Source organism: Phaseolus vulgaris, chromosome 5 (assembly GCF_051622355.1).
Source record: "Phaseolus vulgaris cultivar YP4 chromosome 5, ASM5162235v1, whole genome shotgun sequence".
Classification (NCBI taxonomy): Eukaryota; Viridiplantae; Streptophyta; class Magnoliopsida; order Fabales; family Fabaceae; genus Phaseolus; species Phaseolus vulgaris.
In genome coordinates this window covers 18,979,687-18,999,462 of record NC_143502.1, presented here as the reverse complement: position 1 = coordinate 18,999,462, position 19,776 = coordinate 18,979,687, and the positions used below count along the sequence as shown (strand labels likewise).

General features: G+C 38.4%; 1 protein-coding gene across 1 annotated transcript; it reads right to left on the bottom strand.

Moving 5' to 3' along the window:
• Positions 1-2,361: 2,361 nt before the first annotated feature.
• Positions 2,362-3,639, bottom strand: LOC150027517 (uncharacterized). Its single transcript, XM_090302886.1, has 2 exons — positions 2,839-3,639; positions 2,362-2,766 (listed from the first exon to the last, which is right to left on the bottom strand). The coding sequence occupies exons 1-2, from the start codon at positions 3,637-3,639 to the stop codon at positions 2,362-2,364; spliced, it is 1,206 nt and encodes a 401-aa protein (XP_090159012.1).
• Between the last annotated feature and the right edge of the window lie 16,137 nt (positions 3,640-19,776).

Genomic DNA, 19,776 nt, shown 5'->3' with positions numbered 1-19,776 from the left:
CAACCGGTTGTTTCGATAAAACAACAGGTTGTTTTTTCAAAGAAACTTGAAAAGGGTTTTGAAACAGATTTGTTATTGCTGTTTGGATTATACCCCAACCCAGCCTTGGAAGAAACACATTTTTGAGAAGCAAGAACAATTTCAAGATTGGATTGGCCTTTGGAAAACTTGTCCATGGTTTTTAAAAGATAGTGAACCTTCTTTTGAAGAGATTCACAATTTTCACAAGAACTTGAATCAACACACTTACAAGAAGAGTTTTGGTAAATCATTTCCAAATTGTCAAAATCAGTTTTTGAATTGTTCAACTCTTCTTCCAAGATCTTGACTCTATTTTCCAACGAGTTGTTTAAACCTTTCAACTGTTTATTTGAAATGGCTAACCTATTAGCTTCCTTATGAGTTTCATTAAAGGCATCAAGAAGTTGACTATAATTCTCAAAATTAATTGAAGTGCTTGAACTTACACTACTTGTGTCACTTTCTTGTCTTGTCATTAGACATAAATTTGCTTCTTCTTCATCACTTGAAGAGGAGCTTGATGAGTCATCATTGTAAGCTCTTCTTGATTTTCCTTTCTTCTCATGCTTCTTGAAGTTTTTCCTCTCTTTATTGGGACATTCAATTTTAATATGACCCTGTTCACCACATCCAAAGCATGTATATTTGTTAGTGTTAAACTTAGTAGGTTTCTTGCTATCATACCTATTGGATGAGTCACTTTTGCTGTTTCTCTTCTTTAGGAACTTGCTGAATTTTTTAAACAGCAAGCTAAATGTTTCCTCTTTACTCTCATCACTTGAGTCTTGACAGTTTTTGTTCCCAGCAGCTTGACTTGATCCATATTCTTCTTTGTCCATCAAGGCACTCCTTGGATTCTTGTGATACTCTTCAAGGGTATTCCAAATTTCTTTGGCAGAACTACATTCTGAAACCTTGAGCAATTCATTAGAATCAAGTGCAGATACAATGATGTTCATAGCTACACAATCAAGATGTTCTCTTTCAGAAAAAAAGATTTTCAGATATAAGCATGAGATAGCTATTTGTAATAACATTCCAGATTTTTCTATCTATACATTCAACAAAGAATTTCATTCTTATGCACCACAATTCATAGTTCATACCACAAAACAAAGGTGGTTTCTTTAAACAGGCACCTTCCCCAAAAGAAAAATTTTCAGCCATTTAAAAAGGATTTAGGATCAAAACTTGAATAACTTTGAAGAACCAAGCTCTTGATGCCAATTATTAGAATATATGGCCTTAAACAAGAGGGGGGGGTGAATTGTTTATAAGATATTTTTGCAAAGAAAAGAATCAAGGAAACAAATACCCAAAACTGTTTTAGGATGATATCAGAAAAACAATCGGTTGTTTTTATCAGCAGTTAATAAAAACAACTTAAAACAGATATATGTGAGATCAAGGAAAGAAAGAATCACACAAACAGATGTATACTGGTTCACTCTTACACCAAGAGCTACATCCAGTCCCCAGAAACCACTGAGTAATCCACTATGCAATCAAAACCAGATTACAAACATCACACACCAAAGTAGTGACCTTGAACCCCTGAAGAAACACACTACCTTTGGCAAACCACACCAAGAATGTTGATCTTGAACACCTCAAGAACACACAACACTTCTTGGCACCACAACTACAGAAATACAGTAATCAAGGAAGAAGGGAATAGAATACGCCTGGGTATTACATAGCTTAAAGTTCAAAAATTACAACCCAATCCTATTCCACACACTTAAGAATGATCCAAAGCTCTTTCAAATCTTGGAAAAACTGTTTTGATAAAGTCTTTCTCTTACTCCAAGATTAGGAGCGTAAAACCACCTTTATATAGACCCACCAAGTTGTCAAAAGAATTTAATAAAGGAGCCAAGTTAGTTAGGATCATTTAAAACATATTAAAATCACTTAACATAATTTTGTTAAGGTTTACAGGAAAACAATCGATTGTTTGTCGAAACAATCGGTTGAATTGACTTGACAGCAAAGTCAAGCTTTTCAAAACCTTTTGAAAAAACTGATAAGGTAAAGCAACCTGTTGTTTCAAAAAACAACCTATTGAAATTTCAACAACATTTTAGAAAACTCATCTTTTCAAAAGGTTAAAGATTCAAATGAACTTGGATCATCTTAAGAAGTGAATTAACAAGTTCCAAACAACTAGACAACACACACACACACCTAGCAGCAAGTTGTTCAAGCTTTCCTCTTGGACTTGGAGACATCAAAGCATCTTGTTTAACACAGGTCAGCGACCTGGAACTGGCGAGGTTTCAGCTTGGAGTTGCAATTGTACTCCACCCTTCTCTTCAGCGCTTCAGCTGCTGGTTCGGGTCACCTCTCACGGGCGACTATCTCAGGTGGGACGACCCCTTCTTCACTTGGTGCCCTGGTGGTAACCATGAACACCCATCTCTTCGTCTTGAGGTTGTTCTCATAACACCTCTTAGCCTCCTTCTGATTTGACTTGATGGTGATTGCCTTTCCCCCCAAGTTAGACAACTTCATCTTCATGTGCCTCGTCAATGATACCACCCTCAGCCTGTTCAGCGTAGGTTTACCTAGCAGTATGTTATATGCAGAGGGGGCATTGACGACGAGGTACCTGATGTTCTCCGTACGGGACGCGGTACCGTCTGTGAAGGTGGTCCTTAGCTCCAAGTGCCCACGCACCTCCACCTGGTCTCCCGTGAAGCCGTACAGGTAGCTAGTATAAGGCCTTAGCAGGTCGGGGGACAACTGCAACTTGTTAAAAGTCGTTCAGAACATCACGTCTGTCGAACTTCCTTGATCCACTAGTACACGGTGTACCTTCCTCCCAGAGGTTACTACTGAGATCACCACCGGGTCATTTTCGTGTGGGACGACATCTTGGAGGTCGGCCTTGGTGAAGACAAGGTCGACGTCGAGAGAGTCATCTACCTCTTGCGCTTCTACCGACATCACTGTTCGTGCATATCTCTTCCGCTGAGAAGCGGTGCACCCTCCTCCTGAAAAACCTCCCGAAATGGTGTGGAATTCACCATGCACGGGAATTTGATGCCCCTGGTCACCCCCTTTCATCGCCACGTCCATAACACCTTGTGTTTCCTGCAAGTAATCCCTTAGGAAACCGTTCTTCACCAACTCATCCAGCTGGTGTCCCAGTGCCAAACAGTTGCGTTTGGGGTGGCCGAACGCTTGGTGAAACTCACACCAGGCGTTCTTGTTGGGCCCGAGCTTCTTGTCGGGCTTGGCGGGTATCTTCAGTCTCTCTGCTATGTTGCGGATAGCGATAAGGTCCTTTAATTCTACTATGAAGTCGTACCTTGGTGGCACATTTTCTCTTGCATGCCACCTGGTTTGAGGCTTCCTGGGTTGGTAGGGCTGCTGCTTCGCCGGGGTCTTCTTCTCTGTCGTTGCCTCATGTACCCTTAGGGGTTGAGGTCGACCTGGTGCACGTGGGCGCATGGGAACAACACACGTGCACTTCTCATGGATATCTCCCTCCGCAACAATGTGATCCACCGCTCGGCGCCTTATCTCGCCGAAAGTTTTGGGGCGGTTTCTGATGAGTGATTCGCTAAAGGGCCCTGACACGATGCCCTTTCTGAACGCGTGCACTATCATCATTTCTTCCTTGATGTTTAGCCTCACCACCTATTGAGGAATTCCTTCAAGGACTCTCCCTGATATTGTCTTACGTCAAAGAGATCGTAAGAGACAGGTGGGGGAGCTTGATTCTCAATGTACTGCTCTCTAAACAACTTAGTGAGTTGTGGGAACGACGTCACGTGGCCATCAGGAAGGCTGATGAACCAATCCATTGCTGCTCCCACCAATGTGCTCATGAACAGCTTGCATCGCATCGCGTCAGAACCCCCAACCAACATCATCTGTGTATGGAAGGTCGTGAGGTGAGCCTCCGGGTCCTCTACACCCGTGAAGGTGGCTTTAGGCCCCACAAACATGATTGGTATCAAGACATCCATGATTGCTTGCGAGAACGGCATCGGGAATTCCCTGGGTGGCGTCATAAGTTTTTGATCTTCCACCTCACGTTCCCCTGCCTGATTGCGCAAGTCCCTGCGCAACTCCTTGTTGGCTCTATGCAATTCTTCGTTTCTCAACAGCGACGCAGCCAGATCAATCTGGATGCGTTCTTGATCTGCTCTTGACGCAACCACTTCTTCTTGGAGGGCCTGCATCATTTCCATAATCTGTTGCAGGGTGGGGCTTTTGTCCCCGTTTGGTGCAACAGATCCTTGCCTCGTATTCCTCATCTTTCTTGATCTTTCTTGTTCTTGCTGGTGGGATAGTGTTTTAGATCGAGCCCCACGGTGGGCGCCAAATGTTCTTGCCGGTTGACCAAAAACGTCTTCGTGCGTCTACGACAATCTCACGTCCAAGAATCCCTGCGTTCTCTCGTGCTTTTCTTCCGATTGAACACCTGAAAACACAAAGGCAAAGGGCGCCCTAGAGTTTGTTTGCACTCCGACGCTCAAGTCAATCTTAGGGCTAGGAAACACCAAAACTCTTATGCGTAAAGCTCTGTGTAACTGTGTGTGTTAAGCGGCGCAAATGAATAGCGTACCTTACTAGGTTTGTTACTTCCCTTTATATAGTCCAGGGTTTCCACTGTTTCCACTACTCAAAATAGGCTTTCTGAGGGTGGGCCCTAACGCCGCTATTACCCACTCTTAGGGAAACCTAGCGCGTAGGGCTCCCTAACTGGAGTGCGACCTCTGACGGGACGACCACCTAGGTGCCAACTCGTACACCTGATCTCTGGGATCGCTCGTCCTGGGAGCACCCTAGATGGAGATCAAGCTCAAGTGGACATGGAGGCCAATCAACAAGATCAAGAAGAGGTAGAGGCGCAAATGGAGGACGCCCATGGAGGTCAAAGCCCACCTCAAAGGCTTACAAGAAGCATGTTCAAAGCTTTAGGAGCTAGGGGACAATTATTTTCTCTTTTTGTAATTTCTTTGGTTGAAGGTGCTTAGAGGGAAACATTAGAAACCTCTATTGTTATAGCATCTTTTAGGTTTTAGTTAGGAGCTTTAGGACGGGGGGTGCGTTAGTAGATAGGTGTAGGAGTAGAATAGGAGGTGCCAAAGTGAAGGAAGAGGTCACACCTTCCTCATGCATTGTCTTTGGCGCCGGTTCTAGAAGCTTTTTAGGAGGGAGTTTTTGAATTTGTGTAGCTTGCATTTCAGCACCTTAGGCTATAAATAGAGGTGCTCCCTTTGTAAAATTCAGATTGGAATTTAGAGTAAAGAAACTATACTCAAATTTTGAGTGAGCATTGGAGAGCTTTTGAGCCTTCTTCTCTAGTCTTATCTTTATGGATCAATGGTGTCCTCAAGTGGCGGCAGCACACTAATCTTGGAGCAGCCATACTCCAAATGGCGTGATCAATCACCATCTCTTCCATCTCCATAAGTGTTCTTTTCTCTAGCTTTGTGTCTTCTTCTTTTTCATGTCTAGTATGATCGTTCTTGCCTTTTTTGGTTCGGCTATTTACATTTTCCAGCAAGCTTTTCTTCCTTTGTTTGATTTGGTTCGGTGTGTTTAATTTCCAGCACTTCTATTTCAGTTTGCTTATCTTTTGTTCCATTCTTTTCGGTTCAATTTGATCAAATTGGAACTTCCATATGAGTTTTGGATTTGGTGCTAGTTTTGGTGAGTTCTTGACTTAGAACATTGATCCAATTCTAAGAAAAGTGCCTAACTATTTTCCAACTCAAGTTGATTCCTAAGAAGATCAAGAATCTTTCTCTTCTATGCTATTGGAATCACATCAACCCTCCCCGTTCACGTGCCATGCATGCAACTCACCCCTGGGATGTGACCCTCTCAAGTCGTATCTTTCCCAGTGGCTCTTTACTTGTGTTATGCCTGAACGCGTCATCCACACCACACGCATGGACTCTCGTGACCTAGGCTTCTCCCTAACTGATAACCGGTGTGTGGTTTGGGATCCACCTCTCGTGACCCAGCTCTGCTGTTCGAGTCACCGATGTCCGACCTCTATACAATGCTGAGGACACATCAACACATCCTGGTGATCGATGTCTGACCACTCTCCGGTACCTTGGCGCTTGTGCCTCGCGAGACACTGGCCCATGCCGCTCGTGGGACCCTCCTTACGCGACCCCATCATCACTAGTGGTCAAACAATGCCCGAGGTCTGGTCGGTACACAATCCTGTTCCACTCTTTCTTGAAAATCCCAAAGCTTGATGTGAATGTTCAAATCTTGAAAGCAACTTTCTCACAACTGAAAAACTCAAATCTATTTCCAAAGATTGGTCAAAGCATTTAATGAAGGAGCACATTCAGTTGGAAATCAGTTAAATCACATTCAACAACCAAAACAGAATTCTGTTAGGATTTTTCAAAGGAACAATCGATTGAAACCACGAAACAATCGATTGTTTTGGTTTAACAGCAAGTCGACCAACCAAACAATTTTCAACCTTTTCAATAACACCTAAAAGTAAAACAATCGGTTGTTTCGACAAAACAACAGGTTGTTTTTCACTTAGTTTGAGAAACAAATAAATTCAAAAAGGTTTTAAAACACATTAGCTTTAGATTCAACAAAGAAGTGGATTACACTTTTAAACTACCCAGATCCCACCCCAAACATAGCAACAACTCCAGCCTTGCATCAAACACTTGGATTTGGATTCTTCAAATCCCTTGACACTCTTGATCAACAATTAAGCTTGAGGAATCACCTTGCATAATTATAAAATTCTAATGGAGTTTGTTCTAATCTTTCTTTTTCTATCCTCTTTTTTCTTTCCAAACCACGTGTAACTAAACATTTATCTTAAAGGAAGGAGGAATTTCATTCCAATTCTTCTGCGATTTGATTCTTTCCATTTCAATTTAATCTCCTTCTTTTATGTTTGAATTGAGTGATCCCTTCCATTCTTAATGCTTCTTTTAGATTGGTCACACTTGGGTGGAACTTAAGAGTCAATTTCACAATTAGAAGATTGATATGATTTGAAATTTGAAAAGAATCGCCATAATTGAGAAGATTCTAGGAATAACATTAGGCAGTTCAGAGGTCTCAAAAATTCCTTTGCTTAATACTTGTTTGATTTAGGGGCTACTAAGCTAGGATTCTTAAATTGAACAAAGCAGCTAAAGGGCAAGGAATTGAGTTTAACTTAATTCCTTGCCACTATAAATGGAATTAAATTATATTGCAATACACGGGAAGTCTTTAAATATATAAAACCATAGGGGTAAGCAAACTCTCTTTCATATGTTGACTTGGAAAACAGTTATCTTGATTGATAATTACTCATCCAGGTAGCCAAATCTTACAATTTGTATGTAGTCTTACTGTAGAACTGAAGACAATGCCTAAATAAATAATGATATAGCCCCATATATTTCAATATGAGCATTTGGTCTAGTGGTATGATTCTCACTTTGGGTGCGAGATGTCCCGAGTCTGATTCTCGGAATGCCTTATATTTTTCATATATAATCTGTGTCTGTATTATTCTCATGTTTGTGTTTGTTATTTTTTTTATTAGCGCATGCATTTATTATTGACTAGGCATAAAGCATGCACTGCATTCTTAGCCTGTCAATGAGAGAAGAATACTTGTAGTTATGTTTCTTTTACAAAAAGACCAGGAGAAGATGTGAATCAATCTTAACAATCTGGCTGCATTATAGCATCCAAAGTTAAACACAAAGACTGCTTGCCATGCCATGAGACACTTAGTGTTTGATTGAAATTTGTATCTCTATGTTAGTTTGCAAGTATCAGTCAAAACTCTCTGAGATTAGTATGTGATCTTGTGTTTCAATTTGAACTTTGCATTCTACAATGAAGTAATATTGTTAAATCAACTATATTATTTCAAATGGAATTAGGAAGGAGATCGTGAATTGTTGTCTTGTCCATGATGCCTAGCATAGCAGTAAAACATATCAATTTTAAAAAACTGTATTAGCACTACTTGCACAATTATTTATTCTTGTTAGTTACACATGTAGCATTACCAAATATCTTATTTTATAATATTTGACACAAATGCGATGTGTAATAACCTGCATGTCAAATTATATGTTGTTTGCTATTATGTATTCCAATTTGAAAAAGAAAAGAACAACTAGTATGACACCAAATTAAAATACTTCAATTAGCTTGAATCAATCTCCAATCTATACATAATACAAATGGAGAGTAATCTCAGGGTAAGTTTAAACACGTGTCCTCTCCACAAAATTTTGAAAAAAAAAACAAAAAGATTTATTACTAATAGTAGAAAAACTTGCACCAATCAACACAACACACCTGGGCAAATGAAAACGTGCCACGTGCCACGTTGTGAAACTCACTTTGCCATTTGGTTTCCCCATTCTCCCTCATTTCACTTTCTCGGTTCTCTCTCTTTAACACTCTTCTTCTCTCTCATCCTGTTTTTCTCTGAAACCCTAAACTCCTCTCAATCTTTTGCCCCCTTCCCTCCTTTTTTCCTTTACTCTTTTCACCATTTCGACAACTGCATTATCCATCTTGGAAAGTACTTTTTCCTAAAAACACCATTATCCATCTGCAAAAATTGCGCCTTCTTTTGAAATTTGAAATGGTAATGATGATTTTTTTTTCACTATAAATTGTGTTGTATCGAACGCTTTTTCATTATTGTTCGATTTTCTTCTGTTCATTCTCCACGAACCAAGTAATGTTTTATATCGTTTGTTCATCTCATTATCACATCTATGTTGTGTTTTTAGGGTTTTATGATTAAAAGATATCTCCTTTTTACGGTTAATTTTTATTTTGATGCAAATCCACCGTATATTCAGTAACTGATTGAAGATTTTTTTTCCTTTTTTTGCATTTTAGGGTTTTCGAGGGTATAATCATTAATGGCGTTGTTGGTTTTTGAGTATATGGTTTTAGGGTTGAAAACGTGAAGATTAACAAAGCACGTAAAAGGTAATGATTTGACCTCCTCTTTTGGATGCATTTGATATTCATCTTCATCCCATTTAGTTGTTTGTTGCGTCCTCTTCTCATTCCATGGTTCACTTTTACGGTGAACATTAAAAGATATCTCCTTTTTACGGTTAATTTTTATTTTGATATATTTCCAAATCCACCGTATATTTAGTCATCGATTGAAGAATTTTTTCCTTTCTGGCATTCTAGGGTTTTCGAGGCTTTAATCGTAAAAGGTAATGATTTTTTTACCTCCTCCTTGGATGCATTTGATATTCATGTTCATCCCATTTAATTGTTTGTTGCGTGCTATTCTCATTTCATTTCATATTGATGTTCATATTTATTTTCATTTTGATTTTGTCCTCTATCATATTCATGTTCATCAACAGTTTTTGGTAAACTCTAATATTTATGCCAAGGCATTTTTTGTTTTTTTGTTTCTAGGCTTCTCTGTTCAAAATTTCTAGGTTGGTTGCCTGTTATTCTCATTCCATTGTTCATTTAATTTCATATTGATGTTCATTCTGATTTTCTCCTCTTTCATATTGATTGTGGTAAGAATGTTATATGCTTATGGGATGGCAATTTCTTTTTTGCTTACTTGATGCATTCAACTACTTCAAGAGTCTTTGTTCTCTGTTTCTTATTATTTTTTCAGTTTTGTTGATATGAAGGTTTCTTGGATAGGAAGGTTTCTTAGATATTTACAGATTTATCAGATATTTACTTCAACAAGTAATCATTATCATATATTATTATTATTATTAATTATACTGTGGAAGTTCTCTATTCTTTATACACTGCCTTCAACATATTAATTTATTTTTCCAATGCAGATTTTTTAGATATTTGTTGCAGCAAGTAATCATTATGAGAACATTAAACTATTGAGATTCTGAGAAATTTAAATTTTTTATATATTATTTTATACTGTGCCCGTTTTGTGACAGTACTCTGTGCTTTGTACACGACTTTCAAGATCATTATTTCTTCTTTCCAAATTTAGTGCAACAAGTAATCATTATATATTATATTATATACTGTAGCCTTTTTCTATTCTTTAAACCCTGATTTCAATACATTCATTTATTATTCAGAGTCCTACTTTCTTTCCCACTTTCTTACTTCTGTTGTTCTATTATTCACTGTCATGGCGTCCATTACTGAAGAAATTGTTAAACTTGGCACATGAGGTATGTTTTGTTCAATGAACATCCGCGATGAAGTATGTATTTTTTTCAGTATTTTCTTAAATTTATACTTTTATACAGTTTCTATAGTTGCTTACTTTTATTCTTTAGTTAAAAATTTATAGCTTGGGTATGTTGATCGTGCATTTGCTATTGAGTTTCAAAAAGAACTTGGTGAAGAGTGGACCCTTGCAGATAGCATAGGGAATGTACATATAGTAGAATATAACCAAGATTTGTTGTCGCCAGAAATCATGACAAGGTGGTGGACTTTGGCTGATTTTTATGGGTTTGAAGGGGATCACACTATCTTATTCTGTTACATCGACGAAAACACTTTCCATATAACTGTTTATATGGAAGATGTTCCTGAAAGTTATCAATCGTTATTTGGATGAAGTTGAAGGGAGGAAACCGTTGACCATTAGTCCCTTTCACCATTTTTCCATTAAGTTGTCTTTGCTAGAAGTAAATGCAACTTCTCTGGTGAGTTTATCATTGATTTAAAAAAAAATACGACTGTTATATTGTATACCTTTTGTTTACTTATTATTTTGATGTTATTGAAGGGTATACCTCATTCATTTTCTGAATATCTTCACCAAGGTAGATTCAAAACGGTTACGCTGCATGAACTATTGAAGGATGTCGAATGCAAGGTTTTAAAAGGAAGGTTTCCTTATAGAACCATTAAAATTGGTAACGGCTGGAATAACTTTTGTCGTCGTCATTCTTTTCGTCAAGGCCACAAAATTATCTTTGAATGCGATAGAAGGAACCCATCTTCTCATATCAGAGTTTTGCTGTTGATGACAAGTTTTGAGAAATTTTTTTTATGTTAACCAAGTCTTTAAGTTTTTTTGTTATGTTTTTAGGCTAATCCTTTCCATTTGTTGTTTTTAAACGAAGACAAATATTTAATTTTGGTGGTTATTTGTTAACTATTACTTAATTTTTGTGAATTTACTATGTTTTTCATTGTATTTGTTCCCTACAGTATTCATACATAACGTCTTAAATTGTTCATTCATTATCTGAAACAATTTAAACACGTGTCATCTGTAAAAAAAATTTACAGTACTCTCAGATAAGTTTAAACACGTCTCATCTGTAATAGAAATGGAGAGGACTCATCACAATTTTTTTTCATCAGAATGCATAAGAGTTAAATATTGTAAATTACATGTTTACCAAATCGAATCATTCAGAGCTAGGATTTATATTTTTCATCATGCCTTATTTTATTTTAATGACAAGGTAGTTGCATAACTTTACAACATTCACTAAAGATAGCACCTACAGGAACTATAAATAAATAGGCTTGTTGTCCAAGAAAGTGAGGACAAGCACAACAAGGGTATAACACTCAAGGCTTGCAACCACAAACAACAACCAAATTCAAGTGGAAGTGATGAAGACACCATGAGTCTTCTATCAAGGAAATTCAGCAAGTTCTTGAAGAAAAAACAAGCTTCAAAGAGGTACACTTGCTATGGCTGTGGAGAACATGGTCATATCAAGGCTGAATATCCAAATAATGAAGGCAGACTTCAAGAAAGAGAAAAAGGGAAAAGCCAAGAAGGCTTATGTGGCATGGGATGTCAATGAAGTCTCATCCTCAAGCTCTTCAGATGATGAAGAAGAAAATCTCTGCCTTAAAGCTTCAGTATCAAGTAGCATGAGTTCTTCATCCTCAAGTATAGGTAACAATTACTACCAATTGCTTAATGCTTTTAATGAAACCCATGAAGAAGCTAACTGGTTGGCACTTTCTCTCAACCGGTGGAAAGGTTTAAATAACTGGTTGGAAAACAGAGTCAAGTCTTTAGAAGAAGATTTGAACCATTCAAAAACAGATTTTGAAAGTTTGAAAATGATTTATAAAAACTCTTCTTACAGTTGTGAGTCAAACGTTTGTGCAAATTGTGAAAATCTTGAAAAGAAAATTCACTATCTTTTGAAAACCTTGGACATACTTACAACTAAAAAATCCAATTTTGAAGATGTTCTTGCATCTCAAAAATGTGTTTATGGAAAAGCAGGTTTGGGTTTCTATCCTCAAAACAAAGGAAATAATATTTCAAAATCTTTTTCTTATGTACTAGAAAAATAATCAGTTAAAAAAATCGATTCAACCGATTGTTACATGCTTCTATTGCATGAAGAAAGGCCATTTTGTTAGGTACTGCAAGTTTCGAAAATCTCTGGTTCCTAAAGGGATTTTTAAATGGATTCCTAGATGTATTGATGTTTCCCAACGAGGTGTCGAGCTTAAAGTTCTTCCCTTTTATCTCCCTTTCCTGAACCTCTGCAGCAGGTCCAGGTCGCCTCTCATTGATGACTTCTGATTCTGCAATCCATTCTCGCTCTCGTTCCTGAACAGTGATTGCGTAAGTTCCTCTTCTATTCTTCTGGCTACTCTCGTAGCACTTTCGCGGCATCTTCTGGTAAGAATTTATGGTAATCACTCCCCCCCTTAGAAGAAGGCAGTTTCATCTTCATATAGACCGTTGAGGCCACTGCACCCAATCTGTTCAGGGAAGGTCGCCCCAAATGCAAACTGTAAGCAGAGGACGCGTTAACAACGATGTACCTGATGGTAATAGTCCTGGCCGCGATGTCGTCAGAGAACTTCGTCCTCAACTCAACGTACCCTCGTATTTCCACCTGATCTCTCATGAAGCCAACCAAACACCCATCATATGGCCTCAACTGGTCGGGGGAAAACTGTAAACTAGTGAATGTTTCCCAGAACATCACATCAGTCGAGTTCCCTTAATCAATCAAGACTCTGTGCACCCTCCTTCCACGGTGACAACAGATACCACTGGATCATCCTCGTGAGGAACCACATCTTCCAGCTTGGAGCTCGTGAAATAGAGTGTGGGTTCCAGTGGATGATCAGGTCTCCTCGCCTCCAAGGACATCACTACTTGTGCATATGGCTTTTGTTTAAAAGCAAAGTTTCCTCCTCCTAAAAATCCTCCCGAGATGGTGTTCAACTCTCAATGGACTGGTATCTCATGTGCTTGGTCCCTGAGAGCGACCTCTCCTTTTGGCTCTTCCTGGTTAGCCTCAAGATACTCCTTCAGGAACCATTCCTTCACCAAGCTAGCCAGTTGGTGGCACATAGTTATGCATCACTCGACATTATGCCTAAAAGCTTTGTGGAACTCATACCAGGAATCTCTTTGTGATCCAAGATTTCGATCTATCTTCTGTGAAACTTCAGCTTGTCAGTTACCTTTGGCATTCTCAACAATTCTTTGTAGGACACTCGAAATTTGGGTCGAGTTGCTGACTCCTCCCTGGAATTTTTCTTGGGCTCATCTCTCTTGGCTACGTATGGCACGTACCTTGAGTCCGTTCTCATCTCGGCCGAGGTTTCGTTAACTCGCAAGGGTCGAGCTCGACCGCTTTCCTTAGGCCTAGGTTGCCTTAAATGCAAGTTGTCATTCTTTCTGACCATGGCCTCCTCTGCTTCGATGTGAGCGAAAACTCATTCTCATACCTCGAAAAATGTCTCAGCTGGATTTCTGATTAACGAGTTACTGAATAGTCCCGCCGCGATCCCTTGCTCGAAAATGGCGATCATCATATCTTCATCATGCGTTTGGACTCTTATCGTAAGCGCATTGAACCTATTCAGGTAATCCTTCAACGGCTGTCCCTCCCTTTTTCGTACGCCATAGAGGTCATACATCCTCAGAGGTTTGACGATGTTGGCAAAGAACGACTCTCTAAACATAATGGAAAAGTGAGAGAAAAAGGTGATCTGACCGTCAGGGATTCCACTGAACAATTGTAGCGTTGTACCTGTAAAAATTTCTATTAACATTTTACATTGGAAGGCATTCGTTCCTCCAAAGATAATCATCTGAGCGTTGAATGTCGTAACGTGGTTTTCAGGGTCCTCTATTCCGGTGAAATAGGCGATTTTAGGTGTGATGTAATAAGCTGGCACAAGCTCATCCATGATCTCCTTCGAGAATGGTTTGGGACTATTCCTTGTTGGCAAGTTTAGAGATAGTTCCCTGGTGGAATGTTGGACATGTTGGTGCAGACTCTTGCGTAATTCCTCATTGGTTTTGCACAACTCTTCACTGGCTTGTGCGTGCCCCTCCATTGCTGCTCGAGAGGCCTCAATTTTTGCCATCAGGCGATTCTGCAAAAGCTCCTGCTCAGCTCGGGCTTCCGCTCGTAGCCTCTCCTGCTCAACTTGGGTTTCCGCTCCTAGCCTCTCTTGCTTAGCCTTGGCTTCTTCTTGGATTCACTCTTGGATTCGTTCTTGCTCTCGTCTGTGCTCTTTGTTGGTTTTCTGGAGGGCCCTCATGGCATCCATGAGTTGTTGTAAAACAGGGGCATCGCCTCCTTCAAATCCCTGTGGGCCTTGCCTTGTGTTTCTCATCACGTCAGAAGAGTCAATCACAAATGCAGATGGGATCAAGTTTTATCGTATCCCACAGTGCGCGCCAAATGTTCACGCTGGTTGACCTTTGATTGGACTGAATGGAGAGCTCCACTTCTAGCTTGTTTCCTCTTGGTGCACTAGAACAACGCTCCGCTGAAATAGAGGGGGTCTATTTGTTGATCACACTCCGACGATCAAGTCAATGAGAGCATACAAAATAAGTAATTAGTTTTAGTCTAAAGTACTCAGAAACAACATCTCTTTCCCATGGGTCTCAAGCCCCTTTTATAGTTATCCCTTTAACAACTTTCACCCACGAGAATATAATCTTAACTGAAAGCATATCTACTAGAAAGATATTCTGCCTACGGGCACCTTTTCTCATGGTGATAACAACATAAGAGAATCTCGTGCACCTTTATTCATGGGTGCTCGCTACTTAATTAACAACTTTACTCACATAACTAACGACTTTATACATATATTCTAAGAGCTTTTACATATATTAACATATATATTTGACTAACAACTTTATATATATTAACATATATATATTCAACTCAATATTTTCTCTACTTTAATTATTCATCACCGTGCTTACCATTAAAACCGAGCCGAGCTCATGACCCACCTTTTGGCCCCAAAGCCGAGCCAACCATACCCAAATGCTTGGACCAAGGTTTTGAGAACTCCTGTCCAATACACAAGCCCCAAGGCTCAAGCTGAGCTTGACTTGGCGAAAAGGCTTCCTAGCGTTTCGACGGATGACGCGACGTTTTCCCCAGCGGGTAGGTGAGGCGTAGCTACTGAAGCATCCCTGACGAGACATCTCACCACATTGCATCTGAGATGCCACGTGGCACTTGCATCTACAGCCAGGAAATGTTGTTGCTTCATTTTCCCTTTTAAACGTTAAAAATCCATTTCTCTTCTTACTCTTAACACAACCTTCATTTCTCAGTACTCGTGCGATTTCTCTTCTCACTCTTCACACATATATATTCAACTCAATATTTTCTCTACTTTAATTATTCCTCATCGTGCTTACCATTAAAACTCGGTCTTGCTCATGACCCGCCTTATGGGCCCAAAGCGGAGCTGACCATACCCAAATGCTTGGACTAAGGTCCCAAACACTCATGTCCAATACAATAGTCATTCTTGCAGAAGTCACAGAAGTACAAAAAAAAAAACCCAGTCCGATGCAAAGATGGAGTACACAACTAAAAACAAATATCTTCTCATTTGGGAATGTTGATTCCAACGAATCTTTTCGCCAACCCTCTCACATACGATCAAATGACGAAATTGCTCTGTCAAATACTGTGGTTGGAGAAGAATATAAGTATTGTAGCTAGAAGGGAGGTATGCTTCATTTAAAGTTATTTAAAATTTTAAAAAAAGTTAAAACCGAAGTCGTAGAGGAGAAACGTGGAGGGAGAATTTGCCATTTTTCAACTTTTTCAAAAAGATGTTTTTAATAAGTTTTATGAGTTATGTTTACCCTATGTATCTTGAATTGGTAGAAATATCAATAATATTTTTTAATCGAAATTTTATTAAGAAACATTTATATATATATATATATATATATATATATATATATAAAAGCATTTTAAATGAATAAAGAAAATAAGGAAATTTGGAAATAAATGGTGAATGTGAATTGGTTATGGTGAGTCATGGCAGTTGATTGGACCTTGAATCCGTAGAATTAGAAATATAGAGACTGGTTCCACCACCTTGCCTTCTCAAGGACTTCAGTCTTTACGGTGAGCTCAGCCTCCACCTTGCCCAGTTGCACCTCCCGATCGGTGGCCCGCTCTTCAAGTCTGGCCATCTTAGCCTTGTTGGCCTCAGCTTCTTCTTAGAGTTCCACCACCTGGATACGTAGTGGCACAACTTTGCCCAGCAGGGTTGTGTAGTCTTGGCCTTTGTCGTGGAGTTTCTTGTTAGCTTCTAACTTGGCCTGTCAGAGGGCACTTAGCTTCTGGTTCAGTTCAGTCTCACGGTTGAAGAAGACCAGAGCCTGTTGCGCAAGTTGTTCCTTCACCAGAGCCAGTTCTCCAGCCAAAGCTAGTTGCTCTTTTGTCTTCGACTCTACCTGGAGAAGGCGTCAGCTTGGAGAAAGAATTCACCAAGAGAGCCTTTTTAGTAACATTTTTATTCTTAGTAACCTTTTTAAAATATTACTTTTATAATATTGTTATAAATAAATGGTGAATATGAATTGGTTATGGTGAGTCATGGCAGTTGATTGGACCTTGAGTCCCTAGAATTAGAAATATATAGAGACTGGTTCCATAGTTTGACAAGTTCCAACAGTCATACATATGTTATACTTTTCTTCCATTAGTCTCTATTTTTTCCTATAAATTCCCACTTTCCATCAACCAATATCATAAACTTCTCTTCTCTTCTCTCCTACTGCCACCATCTTCATCTTCTGCATTCAATTCACTCTCATTTCAATGCCTCTTCCTGCACATTCCTCATCCAACTCTACCATGGAATTTTCTATAACCATCACCCAAAGGAGACCCACTCCTCTTCTACTCGCCACAACAAAACACAACGGAGGAAGACCACGTCATCCACAAACAAATCAAACCACAACAACCAAACACACAGACACTCCTCTGCTAACAAAAACAGCGCACAATCCACAGAAAGGAAAAGATCCAGGAACATATTAAATCCCACAATCCTTCCTTCCATAAACACAACCAAACTGCTTCCTTTCTTTCCATTTTTTCTTTGGTCCCAACCAACTTTATTTCGTCATTATCTTCCAAACTGTAATCATGTAATTAATGATGAAAGATTTTGTTATATTTGTGTATTCTGTATTAGAGCTAATCAATTCTTTAGAATAGACACTTACAATTATTAAACATGATATAACTGTGTGAATGTTATAATGAATTTGATTCTGTAAGAAGTAGATTATAGTTCAGAGAAGAAGATAGGTTTAACACAACCATCGATAACAATGAGTGACAAATGCAGTGAAGAAAAATGATATTCTATCCTACAGAGGAGGATTTTGACTAAAATAGAGAAACTTGATAGTGGATTATTAACTACAAAATAATTAGTGAAGAAAAAGAGTGGACGCCTTCAGAATGAGACTCTAATCGCATTGAATGTATGAATAAAAAAAATTAGTTAGTAAAATAAGAAAAATATATAAAATTTATTGTTATAGATTGTTGTAAAATTTATTGATTTTTATTTTATTTTAGCAGTTGGTTTGTATTATTGATTTCCATTTAGCTATTTAAAAATGTATCTAAGTGAGTATTAAATGAATCATTTACCTGAGTAGTCCTTTTGAAAACAACATATTTAGAGATTTCCACTCCCAGCAAAATTAAAATTTCAGTTGGTCCACCAGCAATGTTGTATATAACCCACTTTAAATTAATTTTTTGCTTTTATAACAGTTAGAATTCAATTATAATAACAAACCCAACGTGTGAGAATAGGTAAATAACAGACAAAAAGATAAAAATGTCCATGTTAAAGTGTTTTTAGCGTCCGTTTTATCTCGGCCAAAAAGCCTGTACTAAAAAGTGGAAGCTACATAAACTTGCTTCGGCCAGTATAAAAGACACTAGTAGCATCCGCTTTACACACTCAATAGATTAAATAATATTTAATTATAAAACTTTAATGTATGTAATTATTTGAAAAATAATAATAATAATACTAGTGTAAATATATCATTTAGCGATATCTATAGATGTCCGTTCAAGTGTTGTTTATAAAAATATGGTATAATTTTGAATTAACATGATTATATAGATTGTGCTTCAAGGTAAAAATATAATTTATTATTTAAATTTTAGATATAGAATGTGGTTGTTCATATGAATGGTAATATATTAGTTTGACATATACTATGATTTTGGAAAAAACAGTTTATAAGGGTTGAAGGATTTGGTGTTGCTTGTGTGGTGGAGGTTTGTGTTGTTGATAAGTGAAATTAGCTTAAAGGTGGGTTTTAATGATTTTTTTTTTCAATTTCTTGAGTTTCTAAATGAATCAGGAATTCAGATGAATTTGAAATTTGAATGAATTTGAAATTTGAATGAAATTTAGGATACAAGTTAAGGAATCCTTGAAACTATTTTTTTAGCGTACTTAAACGTCGGTGAAAACCCACACACACCTTTAATTAATTTTTAATTTTATTCTTACCTTTCTATTTTGTGTGGCATTAGCCCAGCTTTTCTTTTCTTTTTTTTACTTAAGTGTAAGTGCAGGCAACGCTATGTTTAAATTTTCTAATTTATTAAAATCTTTTGTGTGGGCTTAACCCACGCAATGTTTTTATTTTTATTTTAAATTTCCCTTTTGCATCCCATTGCATCAGTGTAGCTCATGCTATCTGTGTTAGTTAATAGTGAGCTTGGCCCACGCAAAAAACGTTCTATTTTCAAGTTGATGCATACCCAATGTTTAAGCGTTCTTTTTCACACATTTGCGTTTGTTTTTTGTCAACATTATTGTACGTATGTTGTGTAGTGAAAACAAACAAAAAATTATATGGCTATTAGCCCCATCATTTGTAGTTCCAGCCTTCAACTATTTATTTGTATGTATTAACTTTTGATCACACATTAGAACCTAATTTCTAATTGCAGATAAGTGCAAAGTGAAAGAAAGAAAGAAAGTTTTGACATTTTTTAACTTTTAACGGTGAAATTGAAGCGCCCAAAACAAGTTATTAGATCTGGTTGTTGTAGTTACTCGTGTTATATGGTATTGTACTGGCTAGACCTTGGTCATCGACACCAGAGAAAGACATCAGACATCGAACATCGGTGGTCTGACAGTAATAATGGGCCACGTAAGTTGGGCCCTACAGACAATACAAGTTAACACCCAGATACCAGAAAGACCTAAATCACAAGAATCAAGCATGGGGTGTTGTACCGCCCTGGTGGTCGGGTATGATGACGTGGCATCCTGCTACAGTGTAGGCATGTTGACAAGGCGCCAGGTTGGCAAGAAGGGAAGGAAGTCGGAGGGCACGTGTAGTCGCCAGTTGTTAAGTTGGCGTGTTCCGATTTCCAGCTTACCAGAATAGGCGATCGCCAGGTTGAAGATGAAGTCGCCAGATGCAGACCCAGGCGACCAAGCAGTCGGAGATCGCCAGAACAAGCACATCGCCGAAGA